We start from the raw sequence: 19974 nt of genomic DNA, 5'->3' as shown, positions 1-19974 counted from the left end.
CGCGCGCCGGCCACCCGCCCGGCCGCCGGCCATCTGCCCACCGCCGGCGGCCTCCGGCCGCCTGGACCCACCCATACTATAGACCAGAAGATGAACCCGTCGGGGATCGCGGCCGGACTCCGAACGCTATCGCGTCTGGGCGCTCGTGACTGGACGCGATCGTGCCAGATTCCGGCGAGATCACGACCGGAATCCTGCGCGATCGCTATCGCGACCGAAATCCGATTGCAATCGCGCCGGAATCCGGCTGTGATCGCGCGCCGGATTCCGGTCGCGATCGTGTCCGAAATCTGGCGTGATCGCGGCCGGATTCCGGACGCGTCACGACCGAACGCGAGGCTGCCGGGCCAGCAGCGGGGGTGGTCGGTCGGCGGCGGGGTGCGAGGCCAGCTGCGGGGCTGTCGGTCGGCGGCGGGGCGCGAGGAGGCGCGAGGGTGGAGCTGCGATGAGCTTCGGTTGCGAGAACGAAGGAAAGAGAAAAAGTTTGATTAAAAAAAATGGAAAATAAAAAACGATATTAAAAAAAATGACGTGGAGCTTAGTCCGTAGTAATCCGTAAAATATGGTCCGTAGCATAACAACATTGTATATATATATATATATATATAGCTTAATCTTAACTTGTTAATTAAGTCAACCGAATTTGAACGATTTTTTTTTTTCAAACTGAGATCAAAATAATTCACGAGCGACTTAACTCATTGACATCCATAGCTCCATTTGAAGAAAAATTTCTATAAATATATCATATCTAAGGATCAAATCCTAGATATCTGAGTGACAATTTGACACATTTCCGTTGCACTGTAGCTCCTTTTAATTTTGTATAATAGTATCATCAAACACTTATCTAAGGTGCCATAGAATAATTATCTTGTCCCAACAGAATGCCGAGTTGATTAGAGTGGATAATAATTGTTATAATAAGGTATGTGATCAATTCTCAGCGGGATGCACGTACTAGAAAAAAAATCCTTGAGGGCAGATTAGGAGCGTAATCAAAATTAAGCGAAGCATAGAAATGAGTATGAAACCTCGCTTCGACTTGGGCCCAAATCGGCCCAAAATTGACGGTCCGACTATGAAACCTCGCTCCGACTTGGGCCAGTTGCACGAATCTTGAAACGGATTTCCCGATTCTCTTCCGGAATTGGAAGGGTCGAGAAGTTCGATCGCAGGGGCGGCTAGCGGCGGAAACAGCCGGACGGCGATGTCGAAGACCTTGGTCCAGCCCATCGGGCAGAAGCGCCTCACTAACGTGGCAGTTGTTCGCCTCAAGAAGCACGGAATCAGGTTCGAGATCGCCTGCTACAAGAACAAGGTCCTTTCGTGGCGATCAGGAGTGTAAGAGTCCCGGAACATCCTTTTCCCTTTTGGTCGCCTAACAACTATCTCCTCCTATTCCTTCTCCCTCTTCTTCGCACTGTACTTGATACTTCTTGCGAGTGTTTATCGTGTTTCCCAAATTTGTACGGCTTTTGTCTAATTGTTCTCGGGAAGGAAGAGAGTGATGGGTTTATCAATAAACAGAATAAAGGTATTGTTTTGTGTAGATTGTGACTAGATTTATGGACATTTTATAGCTCTAGAACTTTCCCTTTGGCTGTCGAGCTAGATTCCCAGTTTAATTTAATTGCTAGATTTACTTCTACGATTCTGTGTCTTTTGTTTATTATTTGTTTCCCTCATGTGTGTTTTGGGATTCCTAATAGTTATTTTATTTGTTGGTGTATTATCACTTGTGTCATACTTTGTACAAATTTTATTCAGAGAGAAGGATTTGGATGAAGTGTTGCAGTCACAAACAGTTTATTCAAATGTATCAAAAGGAATTCTTGCGAAGTCAAAGGAATTGATTGCAGCATTTGGCACCGATGATCAGTCAAAAATATGTTTGGAGGTATATGATAATAAGATTACAAAAATAACAGATTAGTGTGCCTAGTAATGATTTTGGGACTATTTTTACGTGATAAAATATATTTCATAAATGCTATATTTAATATGCATTCTTCAACTCCAACATTTGATCATTTGTACACATTTTATTTCTCAATGTCGGTCAATTAGGCAAAAAAATTCCTTGTGCTTTGATAACCCCTATCTACAATTCTGATACAACATGAAAAGTGGCACACTAAGATCCTCTCCTTCCATCCATTGATGCACTTTTTTTACATGTGGGTTCGCTATATATTATTCATTGTGGCTAAAGGAAATTTAAATTTTTGTAAATTTGTGAGTTCTCTAAAATGTGGATGATTGATAGATCTTGGAAAAAGGAGAGCTTCAAGTTGCTGGGAAGGAGAGAGAATCTCAGTTATCTAGTCAGTTCCGGGATATTGCAACTATCGTGATGCAGAAGACAATCAACCCTGAAACTCATCGTCCCTATACAATTAGCATGATTGAGCGACTTATGCATGAGACTCATTTTGCAGTGGATTCCAATCAAAGCTCAAAAAAACAGGTAGGTTGCTTATTTTAAATTTCAACGTCCATGTTCATCTATTATTCTCCATTGCATCCTTTTTTGGCAACCACAATCATAATTTCTTTGGGGCAAAAGAATTTTACCCCATCCAATGTGTCCTATCCTACTTCTGTAAGATGTATCTATGTCTATATTTTTTTTATCAATGATTTAGAGCTGAACTTGTAGATGAACCAGACAATTTACCATTTCACATTTCAACTGGCCAATTTATTGACAAATACAGACCAGAATTCTCATCTAACTCTGTTCAAGCTCCCTACAGTTTCTAATAAAGCTAAATAGGCTCACTCTCTTTATAGTTCTTTAAACTTTTTTTCTATCTTATGGCTAATGAGAGACAATAAGGGTAGGAAATGGCAAGTTTTCATTTTAATTGGAGACTATATAGATGTACTTGGCAATGCTAGTCGGATAGAATGGTGTTGAAATGACAGTTTTTTTTTTACTGTGCATGTGGCTAAAGTTTATTTTAGTCGAACAAACAATATATGCACATGCCCTGATATGTTACACAGTTGTGTGCATCTGTACCAACTGTCTTGGATTTCAACTCCTATCATATCCTGATTGTAATAAACTTTCTGAACTCAGGCTGACTCCAAGTTGAGAAATGGTCAGATTTCTGCTTCAGTATGAAGCAAATCAATTTTGCAAATAGTTAATATTACAACACATATAACTCACATCACGTTTTTCTATAAGTGGTCATTGTTAGATTGGTTAGTATGTTAACTAGCTATAATTGATTAGTTAAATCTTTGATAAGTATACTAGTTCTATCCCAGCACATCCCAGTTCTCACGCTTCATGATTATGTCTGACATTTTAACCAGATGTCATTGCATCATTAAACAAAGGGTAGAACTATAAAGGACTACTGATACATCAAGAGATAAATCGACCTGCCTTAATTCAGTTGGCTGGAAGCGAAGGGAGAATATGAAATTAGAAATTGTTTTATTGCTTGAAAGATTATCATAAATAATGATCTCTTCTATAGGTTTCAATTATATCCATCCAGTCTCCATGCAAAATAGATTATCTTATTGAAAATCGTAAAAGTACAAATAACAAAAAATATTTTTCAGACTCCATAAAAATGAAATAAAATTATATTTTATACCCTTGAAACTCTCTCTTTTTATTGAAAAAAAATACAGGACAGGCTTAACTTAAATATTTTATCCGCTTAATTTTACCTTATCACGGTGTTATTTGATTCATGAAGTGTCAGTCTCCATTAGTTATTTGAAGAAAAGTAGTAGTATGATTACATTTTTTTTTGTCTCCTATGGTAGGCCTTAGAAGTTATTAGGGAGCTTCAAAAGCATTTCCCTATTGAAAGATCCCCTATGCGATTGCGGCTTGTTGTGCCAGAGAAAAGCTTTCCTACTCTCATAGAGAAACTCAGTTGTTGGAATCCTAATATTACTTCGAAGGATGAGTCTGGAAATGAACCATCTCTTGTAAGTATTGTGGTTGGAAACTGCATATGTATTGACCTTTGTTTTACATTTTATACTCATTAATTTACTTTTGGACTTTTTTATTTGAAATTCACTAGACATTGTTGATTCTGTTCCATTATGGTTAGTTGTGAACCTTAAACATTGCACAATTAACTTAGATGCTATTGAGCTGCCAGATATATTGAGGGAATGTGAAAAGCATGTTTGAATTTTCATTTCTGACTTTTTGAAGTTCGTAACAGTTAATAGTGAGTGAGGTTTTGTGATCCAATTTGTTTGTTTTGCCCCCCCAAGTCACCTATTATTCTTTCTTCCTAGTTCTAACTTCTGATCATTTATTCTGAAGGTTTGCGAGTTAGAACCCAGATTTTTCCGTGATTGTGATGCCATGATGAGGAGCTTGCAAGGGAGGTTGGAAATACTTGCCGTATCTGTGCATATGGAGGGGGATGCTCAGGTCGACCAGTATGATACTGAAGAATTTATGCCAAGGTCAACAAAGGAGCCAGCTGCAGTTACTCAACTGGGTGAGAGGCTGCACGAGCAAGAAATTTCCACTGGGAATGGTCACGGCGAAGATCAGGCCAAGCAGAACAGATGCAGCGCCTGTGGTGTTGCATTTGGAGATGCTAAACAGTACAGGGAGCACTTCAAATCTGACTGGCACAAGCATAACCTGAAGCGAAAGACGAGGCAGCTTCCTCCGTTGACTGCAGAGGAATGCCTAGCTGATTTGGAACTGGGCGATTCCAAGGCAGATCTCAAGGAATACTCTTTTTGATGCAATTTGTTCTTGATTTCATGTTTGGATTGTACTGACTAGGATATACGTATTTAATTGATCACTATATTATAATATGTGTTTATGTTTCATATTTGAATTATATTTTGTTTTATTTTATTTTATTTTTTCCAATTTTTAAATCAAACCCGGGCCGGGCCGGCAGGGCCCGGTTGATTGATGCCTACCCCTTCTCAAACCCTAATTTAAGGCTCTGTTGCTCTTCCCTCGAAGCATCACGCGGCCGCCGCTTCTCGTCCTCTCGTGCTTTTGCGATCTGCATCTGCAACCATGGCAAATTTCCTCCTCTTCGGCTTCCTTCTTTTATTCTGATCGATGTTTTTTTTAATATCTTCCTGTTTTTCCATGGCTCGGTTGATTAGGTTCTTCCGAACGACATCGATTTGCTCAACCCTCCTGCCGAGCTCGAGAAGAGGAGGCACAAGCTCAAACGCCTCGTGCAGTCTCCGAATTCCTTCTTCATGGTAATCTCATTCCTGACGCCCATTAAAAACTGTCAATTTGTTCATGTTATACTCGCGCCTTCCATTACCGTTCCTTATTTTTTTTTATTTTCTCCTGGAATCGTAGGACGTGAAATGCCAAGGCTGCTTCAACATGTGAGATCAAGTTCCTCTTTTTCTCTGTCGATTTTTTTACTATATTTGAATCATATGTGACACCTTTTTCCCCTCCCTGCAGAACTACTGTTTTCAGTCACTCGCAGACCGTGGTGGTGTGCGGCAATTGCCAGACGGTGCTCTGCCAGCCAACGGGCGGTCGCGCCAGGCTCACCGAGGGGTGCTCCTTCCGGCGCAAGGGAGACTAGGCACCCTCCTCTTCTTACTCTGCTTCTAAGGTTTTGGCACTTACTTTCATGTACTTTGATCAAGTTTCGTCCTTTTGTTTTAACTTTATGAATCATTCTGTAAACTGATGATTTTGCTGGTATCGAACTATTTGTTTCAATTATGATCACTTTTTTTTTCTTTAATGTCGATGATTCAAGTTTTCAAGGTAATTGGTGGTTTATATACTTTGTCTAATGTTATCTTAACAGCTACAGTTGATCATGCTCTTACTTTGGATGCATGTTTTGGATTGGTTGCTTCACCGGTGTTAATGGCTAAAAACATATATTAAGATATAGCACCTGTTGACTAGTGATTAAAGATTGTTAATGCATCATTTGATGGGCGTGACAAACATAGTTGTGAAAAACACGCCTGGCCCAAGGTGCAGCCAAGCGCAACTGGGCAGTGACCCAGGCACAATACGCTTTAGGGCATCTCCGCAAGGTTTATAAAATTAAAAAAGCCTTGGGTTATTATGGAGGTGATGTTTGAGAATTGAGATGTGTAGTTTAAGAGTAATAGTGCATACATGCTCTCGAAATTAATACAATATGTATGAAATCATATAATTCATATTATGAATTGGATTACAAAAAAATTTATTTAGATATTTAATCATTAAAAATATTTTAATAAATTTTTATATTATTGATTGGCATATCGGAATCATAAATAAAATTATTTAAAACCCTAACCATTAGAAATGTCTTAATCGCCTTTGAGAGGTTAAGTATATTTAAGGGATGATTTTCCTCATCTTATTTAAGTTTTTAGAAAAATTAAAAAATCTAATTCATACATTTAATTACTCTTTAAAATAATTAGATTGGTTTTGCATGCATGTCGTGTGATATATTTCTCTTGCCTGATTCCTGTCGCTCCTAAACATGAACATCAATTTTCCTCTGTTACCTGAAAATTTATTTTACTATTTTTTTTTATGCATGACTCTTTTTCTCATATTGACCTTCCTTCTCTCCTCAAATGTAAACTCTTCTCTTGTCTAAAACATGGGTCTTTTGGATTCAGCTAGATTTTCTTACTTTTTCCATTTTGTTTTATCATAATGCGATAGTTTTTTTCTTTATAAATTTAATTTGAAGTTTGATTTTTCTTTACTTTAAAATTTAATTTTAATTATAAAAATAAATTATTTCAATATTTGAATATCAGTAATTTTATATTTTTATTATCATTTAATAGTTTTTTAAATATTTAAATTTTGTGAGTGAATATTTTTGAATTATAAAAATTTATATTAAAGTGTTTATTTTGGGAAGATGTGCATCCCACACTGTGGCTAGTGTCTCAGATCTTACAACTGCTATGACAAAGAAACCCAGTTGTTTGAAAAAGGCCTATAGTTTTAATTAAAGCTCACTCTTGTTTCTTAAAAAATCTATTTAGCAGTCTATTTTTAAGATATGAAATATTTCTACTTTCCTTTTTAAAACTAAATCTTGAACAAAACCTCCTTTCGAATTGCTTTTCTGTGTTCCATGTTAGATGTTAGGCATTTAATAGTTTTAAAGTTTATTATAACCATTTAAATTCCTAGTGGATTTGCATATTATTATCCCTATTTTGGAACTGGTGAATTATATAATTATTGTCAATTATATTTTGAGTTAAAATAATCATAAAATGCATCATTTTTTAATTTTCTTTTTCAACACTAACAATTTTTGGATTTTATTTATTATTAATTCTTATCAAAAATTTATTCAGTGACATTATTCTTAATATGCATTGTAACTATTTATAATTTATTTTCATATTAATGTGACTATTTTAACATTCTGACTAAAATAAACAGTTAGAAGGTCATTGTTTTAAAAAATCTCTTTATTATTTATTTTTATATTAACGGTTTTATGGGCTAAAAGTATTTGGAAGTAGAACTTTATAAAAACAAAGAACTTGACAACAAAGATAAGAGCTTTACAATAATTTTAAATGAAAAAGGCCTTTTTTCTCTCATGAAACACAATTCAAGTATATTATTATCACCCATCATAACCTAATTTGTCAAAATATGATATTTTCCTTCAAACCTAAACCTGAGTAAACAGTAATCACTCTTATTTATCATCATTAATACAAGTAAGATATATATATATATATATATAGTAATAGAAGGCAAAGAGTAGGCTACGGCAGAGGAACTCGCGGGTTGGCAAGCAAGAACAGAGGCGATTTTCTCGGCGCACTGGCCCCGGAAATCTCCGTCATGTCCAATTCTTTTGCGTTCATTCCGCCGGGAAGTTTCCAGTCGAAGTAGAAGAGAAGGTGAGCCAACCCAACTTCCACCGACGACAGTCCAAACGTCATGCCGGGGCATATCCTTCGTCCTGCGCCAAACGGCACAAACTCAAAGTTGAACCCCCTGAAATCGACGGCGCCGCTGGCGAATCTCTCTGGCCTGAAACTCTCAGCGTCGGCGCCCCAGTAGCGCTCGTCCCTGCCCAATGCCCACGCGTTGATCAGCACTCGAGCCCCTGCCGGCACTCTGTATCCGAGAACCTCGCACGTCTCCCTGCACACCCTCGGCAGCAACAGGGGCCCCGGCGGGTGAAGCCTCAGCGTCTCCTTGATCACTAATTTAAGGTAGTCGAACTTGGCGATGTCGCTCTCTTCCAGCTCTGTCTTTCCCTGTCCTTGCATAGACTCCCTGATCTCCCTTTGGGCCTTCTCCATCACCTCCGGGTTCTTCATCAACTCCGACATAGCCCACTCGATCACCGTCGACGATGTCTCTGTTCCTCCGAGAAATATTTCCTGATTTAATTTGTTCATCGAGATATGTAAATGTTAATTAGTAAGGAACTCAATTTTAATTTCTTTCATAAAATTGACGATCGATGTTAATTTATAGAAATATATATTTGCTCGTACCAAGACGATGGCCTTGATGCTGGTGGATGTTATTGGAAACTCTTGGTCGTCGTCGGCTTGGTCCTTAAGCCTCAGAAGCACGTCGATGATTCGATCCTCCTCCTCCGAAGAGCCTGAAGCTCGATCAACTTGACGCTGAGAGATGATCTCGTCGAACACCTCGTCGATCTGCCGCCGGACGCTCTGCAACTTGAACTTTAAGCCGGTGAGGGTGTCCAAGAACTTGAGCGACGGGAACATGTCGGCCACGGCGAAGCTGGTGACCAAGCCCACCCCTTCCTTCACCAGCTTCAAGAACTTCCCTTTCTGCTCGCACCTCTCCCCGAATGCCGCTCTGATCACGAGCTCGTTCGTCATCGACATCACCATCTGGCTGAGGTTGAGAGGCGCAGTACTCTGGCTGCGCGACGCATTTGCGATCTCCACGGAGAGCTTACGGACCGCGCGCTCGCGAATCGCGGCGAAGGACTTCACGCGACGGGAGTTGAGTAGCTCCATGGCGTACACCTTCCTCATCTGCTTCCAGTAGCCGCCGTAGGGAGCCATGGCGACGCTGAGGCCGTCGTAGGACAATATGTTGGCGAAGGTCAAGTCCGACGGCCGGTCGGCGAAGTTGAGATCGTGAACCTTGACGATCTCCTCCACGGCTTCCACGGAGGAGGCGACCACTAGGTCCGCCTGGCCGAGCCGGAGAAGCAAGAGTGGGCCATGAGCTCGGGCAAGGTGGCGGAGCTTGCGGTGGGGATTGGCACCGGCGAGGTGGTGGATGTTTCCGACGAGCGGAAGTCTAGGCGGTCCAGGCGGAAGACGGACTAGCTTTTGTCCCGCCTCACTACTCTTCCTCATCCTCTTTAGAGTTGCGATGAAGAAGACGAAGAGGAAAAGAGCGACGAAGAAGGAAGAAGAGAGAGAGCCGACCAAGACCATGTGTGCTTCCATTGCAGTAGCACACGTACTACGTAATGTTTATGTTGATGGATCTCTGCCACTCTCTCTTCCATATATTTATAGAACTGCAAAAGGCGAAACCGCTCGCCCAGCTCCCCTGCAGCACCCAACTTAAGGTCATCATGAGAGAGATAACTCACATAGTCTAGAGAGTAAATAATAGATGGGGTAAGGTACACAGGGTCTAAAGATTTACTCCCGACATCCTTGTGACTCGACCACGCGTTTTCAACTATAAATGTAACCACCATTTACTATCTCGGATAATCCTGTGAGGTTTCCATGTATTTATACAAGATTTCATATAGCGAGATCTTTTGAGACGGTTTAGTGGCTAACGTATGAAATGTTGACACTATGAGTTTTTGGATTCCAATTTCGGCATAGTCGAGATAAATACTTCTCTTATGTGTTAATCATTATTCTAAAAATTAATAGTCATCCATAAATTATATTTTTGTATTAATTTTAGGATGAATTGACAAACGCATTGAGAGCTCAACCAAGATTTGAGAGAGAGAGAGGGGAGGACCATCTCTCTACTCACTTGGTCCATATATGCTGGCGTCTCTACTGGACAAAAAAAAATATATAGTCAACCATTTTACGCATTAAATTTTATATCTTGTAGTGATATAGATTGAAAATGATAAATAAAAAGCTATGAAATTAGATTTGGTAGCTAATTGGGTGCGAACTATAGACCAAGTATTACTTATCCAACGTGTACACAAAATTTGAAAGGTTTATTCAACCAGTCGTCAGTAAAACTTGCATGAAAATTGTACGGAGGACTAATTCAAAATGGCCAGAGGTGCAATTCAGTAAATTAATATCTAGTCAACTATTTTACGCATTAAATTTTATATCTTGTAGTAATATAGATTGAAAATGATAAATAAAAAACTATGAAATTAGATTTTGTAGCTAATTGGGTGCGAACTATAGACCAAGTATTACTTATCCAACGTCCACACAAAATTTGAAAGTTTTATTCAACAAGTCGTCAGTAAAACTTGCATGAAAATTGTATTGAGGACGTTAATTCAAAATGGTCAGAGGTGCAATTCAGTATTAATTAATTTCATTTCCATTTATTTATTTATTTTTCATTTCTGAATATGATGGTTTAATTTCGTACGTAATGCCAGCTGTTTGATTAAAATTTTATTTTATTTTGAAAGATTGAAAGACTCTTAGTGTTAAAAGTTAGTTTTTAATTAGGCAATTAAGTTAAATCAAATTGTTTTCGTCTGAATTAAGGAAAATGTTGTTTATATTTTGTAGTGATGAATAAAATGTGTGTGTCGGGATTTCACGTACGTAGTAAATTAGTTTTACCTTGAATGAAGACAGACGAAATTAAAGCAGCAGAATTCTGTTTCTGTAGAGCGGTGATGGTCGTATGAAACAGAATTTGTCTATTATGGACTGATAAAAAATTCCAAGTCCTGAGGTTTGTTCGATGTAATTCTTTGTCAATGCCGTTTCACATCCTTCGCTGAATAATTTGTGTCAAGTTTTAATTGGTTTGCTCGGGAATGACTTGCTAGAGATGAATGCGTACGTAATAGTTATACGGGTCATGCATATTAAAAAAATAATTATTCGTATCAACTATCAACTATCAAGTACTCATTTTTTTTTTTTTTTTGTAAAGTCGCTTCCTGTTTTGTCTACGAACCTCATATCTTCTTCAGTGTTTTTTAATCGAACCTCGTATCTAAATTTTCTATATATCCCCATCCGCCACTTCACTTTTAAAATGATCAAATCAGGTACTATATATCCATTTTACCCTTCAAATATTATTGTCCAATATACTTACCGTTGTTTTTTAATACAAATTAATTTTTTTTCATATATTCATATTAAAAAAATCCTAAATACATATAATATATAAATTATAAATTATAAATACATATAATATATTATATGAATATTTAAAATTTTTAATTTTAAACACTATAATAAAAAAGATTTATTAACTTAAATTTATTATAACTAACTCTTAAATTTTAAAATTTTAAACACCAAATATATATAATATACTAAAAAAAATTAAAAAAAAAATCTTGACGGTTGGATTCCGCATATAGGCGCGCGGTGTCATGTTACAATTCAACTGCGTTTCAATCCCTTCGACCAGCTGGTCGCCAGGATCGGAGTGTGTGCAAGTGACTCAGCTTCTTAATTGGCCTTCAATGTTGACCTACGTACAGCTGCGTTCGTAGATAGCTAGCTGGCTTCATGTTGTTGAAGCAAAAGACGACCGACCGACCGATCGACTAGAGAAAACGCATCGACCTCCGACCCGTGATCAGGTTCGTTCTAAATACCGCTGCTGCCGTCTTTCTTTGAAGAAGAAGAAAGAAAGAATGGGCGCACGCCATGCATCGTGGATCGAGGGGAAGATAACTGGCAGCCTTGGCAGGGAGTAGCTTTCTTAGTCAATGTATATACAATTTAATTTTGAGATGCGGACGAAATGCCGTGTGCCTGCACACGCCACATAGATTTAGAAATTCAGACGTGGATTAAATTTTTTTAAATTAATATTTTCTGAATGATGAATATTATACCGTGAATATTTAAATTTTTTATTTTAAGTATTATAATTTAAGAGGGAAGTATAAATTTTAGAAGAAATATTTTATTAGTTTAAATTCATTATAATTTAATGTCTAAATTTTAAAATTTTAAATTTTAAATACATATAATATATATTGAAGGAGCATATAAAATTTTTAATTTTGAATATTATAATTCAAAAAAGAAACTTAAACCCTAAAGGAAAATCTTACTTACTCAAATATATTATAACTAAAATTTTAAATCATAAAATTTTAAACCCTAGATACATATAATATACCCAAAACAAAACAAAAAAAAATATTGAATGAATCCAGACACCTATACCAGTGTCGTGCACGGGCGCGCAATGAAAGATAAGCAACTAGCATAGTAATGAGCAAGAGAAATTTAGATTTAGAAGAGCCGAGTAATTAAAACTTTATATATATATATATATATATAAAGTTTTAATTATATATATAAAGTTTTAATTACTCGACTTTTCTAAATCTAAATTCCTCTTGCTCCTTCCTTAGCTGTCATCTTCCATCGCTCTCGTTCCTACCAATAAGCAAAGCAAAGACGCTTCAAGTTAAGCACAACTTATTTTGTTCTTGAGCTGATTGGAAGCTTGCCAAACTGCTAACACAAATAAAGTCGATGTTGTTTTGCTTAACACCCCTCTACATTCTCGATTGTAAACCTTTCCACTTCATTATCCATTTTTCAACTCTGTATAATATTTTTTTATTAAGATTTATGTTACAACATATAAGTTCTTGCTGCTACAACGTGTAGTAGCTACTTAGACAATTAGCTGCTACAACGTGTAGTAGCTACAGCGTACGAGCCCTAGTTGTTACAACGTGTAGCAGCTACTCGGATAGTTTAAAAAACCTTTTTTTACAATGAAGTATAATATTTTTTTATGATAAATTTTAAATTTTTTAGTTATAAAATTTGTAAGAAACTTGCCGAACATCATTTTCTACATTTCATAACCAATGGTAAATCGTTTCATCTTAAGTTGTAATTTCTTCTAATCCTAATATATTATTTATAAATAACTCTAAATGATCTATTTAATATTGGAAAAATATGTGCTATCTTTATTGGGCGTCGGCTGGATGTTTATGACACCCGAATATAAGTATTTACATAAGTTGATCATTTTAAAGGTGCTACACACCAATTCTTTGAGAGTAAAGAGAAGACAAAAAGAGCTTTTGAAGCCTACAACGTAAAATCGTACAATGTTAATAACCTTTTTTTGATAAAATTTATTTTTTTGGATATATAATTTATAGAAAACTTATTAATTTAAGTTATTTCAATTTCACATAATTGATTGGATGGTAAGTCATTTCAATTTAAGTTGCAATTCAATTGATTGGATGGTAAATCATTTCAATTTAAGTTGTAATTCCCTCTAATTCTAATGTATTATTAAAATTTATATTACAATATAAAAGCCCTAACTATTATAACGTGTAGCAACTACTTGAACAGTTAACTACTATATATTGTAGTAGTTACTTAGAAAGTTAGCTGCTATAACGTGTAGTGGCTACTTGGATAGTCCAAACAATATTTTCTTATCATTTTTTAGTTATATAATTTGTAGGAAACTGGTCAAACATTATTTCCCATAATTCATTCGATGGTATGCCATTTCATTTTAAGTTATAATTCCTTCTAATCCTAATATATTATTAGGATTTATGTTGTAACGTATAAGACTTAATTGCTACAATGTGTAGCAACTACTTATCGAGTAAAAGTATATTCCATGTTGTAGCAGCTATTGGACATTAACTACTACAACATGAAATCGAAAGTATATTCCATGTTATATACTTTCGATTATAACTACAATATGAAACTGAAAGTATACTACAATATGAAATCGATTTCTCAAAGAATCAAATGATGTTTGGTAAATTTTATGTAAATTATATAACCAAAAATTAAAATTTATCAAAAGAAAAGATTATGTAGGATCGAAAGCGCTAGAAGAGAGGGAATGAATAATGCTCGTGGGGTTTTCACTAATTCTTTTAAAACTCGGAGTAAAACACAGTGAATAAGTAAAGAACGGAACTCAAAACAATGCTAACAAGTTTGTTATTACTTGGTTCGAAAGCTTTGATGACTCCTACTCCAACCCCCACGATCAACGATCACTTTTGTTGGGAAATTCACTATCAATTCGTAAATTATAAGTACAAAGATAAGTATAATAAGATTATAATTTAAGTGCTATAAACAAAAATTATATCGATGACTTAAGGATTCAGAGAGTTGTGCTTTCGATCATCGGAGTTGTGCCGCAGAGTTGTAGAGTTGTCTTTGAAGCAGCGCGCAAGAGAAAGATCATGAAATTGACTTGTGTATTGTTTTGTGCTTGACCAGTTCTTTTATAAAGCATTGAGGGCGCCTCCAACAGTCTCTTTTCCACCTCCATCTATAAAAATCATCCCTTGCGCTTCGATTGCGATAAGTTGTGCGAACTGCACTGTTTAAGTATCCCTCTGAAGGCTCCTTCCAGGCTCTCTAAGGTGCCTCTGTGCCCAGCTCTAAGGCGCCTCCACACCTTTCCATGTGGGGTACTTGACCAGGGTATCCGAGGCACCTTTAGCATCAGAGGAGGCATCTCGGACACTGTTCACTTGAAATTGCGCATTATTTTTGATCCTACAAAAATATGTTAGTCTAACAAAAATATATTTAATCTATAAAACAAAGTTAGCATAATAAAATATGATTAATTTAAGGATTGTCTGATTCTGACTTTTAGATTTTTCATGAAACTCTAGGCCGAACAGACTTCTACTAGTCCCTTAACGGGGAATACATCCTCACTTACTCCTCTCAGGAGATTTTATCTTTTGTCAAACCAGTCCTCCAGACCATTTGGACTTTTGTTCAGCATTCGAGACCTCACAACTTTCTGTTGGACATTCAATTCCCGACCCGTCCAATCTTTCACCTAGTATCCGCGACTCCCAGGACTTCCACCCAGTGTCCATGCACGATTCAAGGATTCCGTCCGATGTCCTTGACCTACCCAAACTTTGCTCAGTCCCCCAGACCAGGACTTTGTTGCCTACTGCAGCTAGGACTTTCCACCGGCCTAGTGTCCACTAAGACTTCTTTGCCTAGTCTCGACTAGGTGCATTAGTGATCGGGCTAGGGAAAAGATCCCCGGCATTGACCCTTTGACGCTCAATCAGTGATCAGGTTGAGTTAATGAAACAGTAGAGAATAAACAGTGGCAAAGAGCATATAAAATTATATAGCTTCGTGTACCTGCGCCTGTAGATGAAGACCGTTTTTATAATGCCATCTTGTGTCTGTGCGCGAATCTAAAAGCACTTCGAAAAAAGGATAGACCATAAAAAGGTTATGACATCTTTTCTAAAATGAGTCCACAATCTCTGTGATTGACAGGGTGGAAGCTTCAAATGTACAACTTTCATACAAAATATTCTCTATCCTCTGTAGCACAAAATACCAAAAAGGAATGTGAGGTCGTTGAGCTATGGGGCCCACAATAGGCTCCTGTGACTAGCCGATTGAGACCTTGATATAATCCAACCAACCTCGACTCACAAGAGCTATCTGGTTGGTTTTTATGAATGCAATTGGTGACTCACCTTTTGCTCGGCCTTTTCTCTTAAACGGAGGACTTGGGTGGACCAAACTGTTGGTGCAACATCCCTCAGGTCAAGGTTGACCTGGTTGACCAAGCTGAGTCTTGGTTTGAGTTTAGATGTTTGACAATAAGAAATTGATTGAAGAAGAGTCAAGTAGGTCAAGGTTGACCGGATACTTGACTGGGAAGTCCTAACTGGGATGTTAGGTAGAATGGAAGTCCTGGTGAGTGAAGCCAGGCAGAAGGGAAGTCCTAGTGAGTGAAGCTAGGCAGATTGAAAACCCTAGTGAGTGAAGCTAGGTGAAAGTCCTGGTGAGTGAAGCCAGGTGAAAGCCCTAGTGAGTGAAGCTAGGCAGATGGAAAACCTTAGTGAGTGAAGCTAGGTGAAAGTCCTGGTGAGTGAAGCCAGGCAAGGGAAAATCCAGATGGATCAAGGATGATTGGACATCTGGTGTTGGGAAGTCCAAGTAGGTCAAAGGATTGACTGGATACTTGGCACGAGGAAATACAGATAGGTCAAAGGGATTGACCGGACATCTGGTGGAAGTCCAAGTAGGTCAAGGGAGTGACCAGATACTTGGCATGAATAGAAAAGTTCAAGTGGGTCAAAGGGATTGACCAGACACTTGGTGGGAAGTCCTAGCAGGTCAAAGGAGTGACCAGATGCTAGGCATGATGTACCAACAGATCAAGGTTGACCGGATGTTGGTTTGAGAGGCTTGGAACTTGGTTTTTGGCAAAAACCAAGTGTTGGATCGATCAGTGGATCAATCCAGGCCTTTTCTAGCGAACAGAGAGCCTCTGGATCGATCCGTGGATCGATCCAGATGTCCCAATCGATCAGTGAATCGATCGGGACGATGCTGCTTCGCGCGATAAGCGCTGGATCGATCCGTGGATCGATCCAGGCGTTACTCCAGAGCACAGAGGCGCTCTGGATCGATCCGTGGATCGATCCAAAGCCTCCTCGATCGATTGGGAACATTCGAATCGATCGGGATTCGACCGTTAGCGTCGATAAAGGCCGCAGGCGCACGATTCCTTTGGCACCTCTTCACTGATTCACTTCAGATCTCTCGTCAGCTCCTCCACAGCACTCACAAAGCTCAGATCGCCAGTTCTTGAAGGATCTTGGAAGTTCTCCAAGTCAAGAGGCGGATCAAAGCCAAGAAGAGAAGCTAGGGTTAGGGTTTATACTCATTGTAAGCTTGTAAGCTTGCATTTCTTGTATCCTTTCCCTCTCTTCTTATATTGAGTCTTGTAGGGCTTCTCCGCCTTTGGTAGTTACCATAAAGGAGAGTTTTATTAGTGGAGGGTGTGTGTGTTGGTGTGGATCCTTGGATTAGTCACCTCTTGTGAGGTGGATACCAAGTAAACCAACCGTGTTAGCGTTGTGTGATTGTTTGTGTATTTTTCGCTGCCATATCTTTGAAGAAACAAGCAACGCCGAGCACCGAGCGAACGCGACGAGCTATTCACCCCCCTAGCTACTTTTGGTCCTAACACAAACATCCAATATGTCTGATCGGGCCAAATGTCTGATTGGCTGGAGCACTCGATTGGTCTAGTTAATACTTGGCTTTAAGCTTCTTCAATGTTAGGAGGTTGGAACTCGAGGCCTAACTGGCCAAAGGATCCGATGGGGCGTGCTCAAAGCTTCAAGCTTCGTTTATGCACAAGGTTGGAACTTGAGGACTGACCGACCAGAGGGTCTGGTCGAGGGAGCTCTCGATCCGAATGATGATTAACCTCAGCTAAGAATGTTGACCACCTTTTAACTCTGGCCACCCTATCATTATCCTATAGTCTAACTCGCTTCAAGGGCCCACTTTAACCACATTATCACTAAGTGTGAAGTTGAAGAGTCGTGGAAGCTTCATGCATTGAATCTTAGTGGGGAATCCACTTACCAAATCAAGAAGTACGTGTCTGAGCACAAATGTGCGGTGTGTTATAAGGCAAAAAAAATATCTGAAATCAACCTTATTGTCTAAGAGGTGTTTGAGCAAAATTAGATCAGACCCAAAGAGAAATATGAATGGCTTTAAAATTGATGTTATAGAAGCAATTAGATGTAATGTTGGAAGTCCCAAGCCTATAGGGCAAAAGCAAACGCGGTTAAACTAGTTGAAGGGTAATTGGCTTATGATCAATATGCACTACTTTGGGATTTTGCAAATGAGGTGAAGAAAATGAACCATGGGAGCCCTGTTGTGATTCACACTGATGGTACAATTGGCGATCAATAATAGATTTGATAGGTTGTATATGTGTTTGTATGCATTGAAAGTTGGATTTCTGTTTTGAAGAAAATGAACCATGGGAGCCCTGTTGTGATTCACACTGATGGTACAATTGGCGATCAAGAATAGATTTGATAGGTTGTATATGTGTTTGTATGCATTGAAAGTTGGATTTCTGTCTGGATGTAGGCTTTTATTGGGGTTGATGGATGCCATTTGAAGGGACCGCATAGTGGGGTGCTATTGTCGGATGCAGGAGTTGATCCAAACAATAGCAACTTCCCAATTGTTATTGCTATTACCATTTTGAATAATAAGTCATGTGAGACATGGGGGTGGTTTCTCAGCTTATTGAAATTAGATTTAAATATTACAAAGGACTATGAATGGACATTTCATGTCCAACAAACAGAAAGGGTTTATCTATGCATTCAGTGAAGTTTTCACAAGGGTTGATCACCGATTTTGTCTTAGGCATCCAGCATATGCATGGAAATTTTAAAACATCCGGGTTTAGAGGTCTTCACTTAAAAATGCATGTGGTACTGCTATGACGGTGAATGATTTTAGCAGTACTATGATAGAAAAGAAGGAAATTGATGCACGTGCAGCTGATTGGTTCAAAGATAAGCCACCAATGCATTGGAGTAGATCATATTTAGTACCATTTTCAAATGTGATACATTATTGAATAATTGTTCTGAATCTTTTAATAGCAGTATTTTAGATGCGAGGGAGAAGGTTATATTGTCTATGCTTGAATGACTAGTTGAATACTTCATGACAAGGATGCAGGTTAGCAGGGATAAGGCTGAAAAAAGTTGGGAAGAAATGTTTTGCCCCCGAATAGATAAACTGATTAAGAAAAACTTAGCTGTGGTTGGAGATTGCATTCCAATTAAAGCGGATAATTTTCATTACCAAGTTACATTCTTTGATGGGAATAAATACAATGTAAATTTAGAAGAGTGGATATGTGCTCGTAGGAAATGGAATTTTAGTGGAATCCCATGCAACCATGCATTATCAACCATTTTAGCCCAGGGATTTGATTATAACAGTTGGACAATTTGGTAACCAAAAATAGAGGAAAAAAAATCTAAACTTTTAGATTTATCTGTTGAGTTGACCTAAGCTGATAATCTCAAATTGTTAAGTAGGGAAGAAAAAGATGCTTGGGATGACTGAGTTGGCTAAAAAACTGGACTGCCTTGTATGCCCGAGTGCAGACTCCTGACTGCGGAGTCGAGTGCAGACTCCCGACTCCCGAGTGCAAACTCCGAATAGTCGAGTTCGAGTATAGACTCCCAATTCCCGAGTGCTGACTCTCAACTGCCGAGTTTGAATGTTGATGCAGACTCCCGAGTGTAGACTCCCAACTACCAAGTTTGAATGCCGACGCAGACTCCTGAGTGTAGACTCTCAATTGCTGAGTTAGACTCTCAACTCCCGACTCCCAACTCTAAATGCAGGAAAGGAGATGTCGAGGCATGCTTTTAAGCTGTTTCCTTAAAATAGATTCGTCCTCCTCCAGCTTTGCTTTAAGGTTATGATGGATATCCCTTTCCCAAGAAACAATGATAGAACCACTTACACAACCAAACAGTAGTTGTTCGTGACAAACTGATAAAGTAGATGGAGATTCTCTTCTTTGTTGTAACTTTCGATTCTTCATTTTCTCCTACTTAAGACAATGGTCTCCTTTTATAGGAGCATCATCCCTCATCTCATTGAAAGCTGAGTAAATGTCATTCAATGCCCAATAGTTAATGTTTCCGTTATCCTCTTGAGCAGCAAACAAAATGTTGGTTATTCTCCTTAGATAAATTTTATCCTAACTGGTCCGACAATCAAGGGGCGCAGGTCATGCTCGTATATGAGTCAACTTGATTCAGTGCAATCCAAATCTTAGATTTATATCCCCACGTACTCATATATGAGAGAGAGTTTTTCCACGTGCATTTATTCAGATGTACAATAATATAAACCAATACCAAGATCATAAAACTTCCAATATAAAACTACAAACTCATTTATAATGAAGTCATATTCTTCCCC

At 38.4% G+C, this 19974-nt stretch overlaps 3 protein-coding genes across 3 annotated transcripts; 2 read left to right on the top strand and 1 right to left on the bottom strand.

Moving 5' to 3' along the window:
• The first annotated feature begins 1079 nt into the window (after nt 1-1079).
• LOC121967848 (ribosome maturation protein SBDS-like) lies at nt 1080-4824 on the top strand. The gene is made up of 5 exons (XM_042518339.1): nt 1080-1344; nt 1771-1900; nt 2270-2470; nt 3796-3963; nt 4313-4824. The coding sequence occupies exons 1-5, from the start codon at nt 1211-1213 to the stop codon at nt 4745-4747; spliced, it is 1068 nt and encodes a 355-aa protein (XP_042374273.1). The 5' UTR covers nt 1080-1210; the 3' UTR covers nt 4748-4824.
• An 87-nt stretch (nt 4825-4911) lies between these two features.
• On the top strand, nt 4912-5719 carry LOC121967849 (40S ribosomal protein S27-2). Its single transcript, XM_042518340.1, has 4 exons — nt 4912-5041; nt 5131-5232; nt 5339-5367; nt 5450-5719. Exons 1-4 carry the CDS (start codon nt 5039-5041, stop codon nt 5574-5576), a joined length of 261 nt encoding a protein of 86 aa, XP_042374274.1. The 5' UTR covers nt 4912-5038; the 3' UTR covers nt 5577-5719.
• A 1864-nt stretch (nt 5720-7583) lies between these two features.
• On the bottom strand, nt 7584-9490 carry LOC121968644 (alpha-humulene 10-hydroxylase-like). The gene is made up of 2 exons (XM_042518953.1): nt 8497-9490; nt 7584-8379 (listed from the first exon to the last, which is right to left on the bottom strand). The coding sequence occupies exons 1-2, from the start codon at nt 9433-9435 to the stop codon at nt 7753-7755; spliced, it is 1566 nt and encodes a 521-aa protein (XP_042374887.1). The 5' UTR covers nt 9436-9490; the 3' UTR covers nt 7584-7752.
• Nucleotides 9491-19974: the final 10484 nt, after the last annotated feature.

Source organism: Zingiber officinale, chromosome 3B (genome assembly GCF_018446385.1).
Source record: "Zingiber officinale cultivar Zhangliang chromosome 3B, Zo_v1.1, whole genome shotgun sequence".
Classification (NCBI taxonomy): Eukaryota; Viridiplantae; Streptophyta; class Magnoliopsida; order Zingiberales; family Zingiberaceae; genus Zingiber; species Zingiber officinale.
The sequence above is the reverse complement of the archived record's forward strand: the minus strand, read 5'-3'. Positions and strand labels throughout refer to the sequence as shown.

Excerpts from the sequence above, each read along its gene's own strand:
- LOC121968644 (XM_042518953.1), bottom strand. The coding sequence starts at position 9,435 with ATGGAAGCACACATGGTCTTGGTCGGCTCTCTCTCTTCTTCCTTCTTC. Across the intron at positions 8,380-8,496 it reads GCATCAAGGCCATCGTCTTG|GAAATATTTCTCGGAGGAAC; the intron begins GTACGAGCAAAT and ends AAATTAAATCAG.
- LOC121967849 (XM_042518340.1), top strand. Across the intron at positions 5,233-5,338 it reads CTCCGAATTCCTTCTTCATG|GACGTGAAATGCCAAGGCTG; the intron begins GTAATCTCATTC and ends CTGGAATCGTAG. Across the intron at positions 5,368-5,449 it reads TGCCAAGGCTGCTTCAACAT|AACTACTGTTTTCAGTCACT; the intron begins GTGAGATCAAGT and ends CCCTCCCTGCAG.
- LOC121967848 (XM_042518339.1), top strand. The coding sequence starts at position 1,211 with ATGTCGAAGACCTTGGTCCAGCCCATCGGGCAGAAGCGCCTCACTAAC. Across the intron at positions 2,471-3,795 it reads ATCAAAGCTCAAAAAAACAG|GCCTTAGAAGTTATTAGGGA; the intron begins GTAGGTTGCTTA and ends CTCCTATGGTAG. Across the intron at positions 3,964-4,312 it reads CTGGAAATGAACCATCTCTT|GTTTGCGAGTTAGAACCCAG; the intron begins GTAAGTATTGTG and ends TTTATTCTGAAG.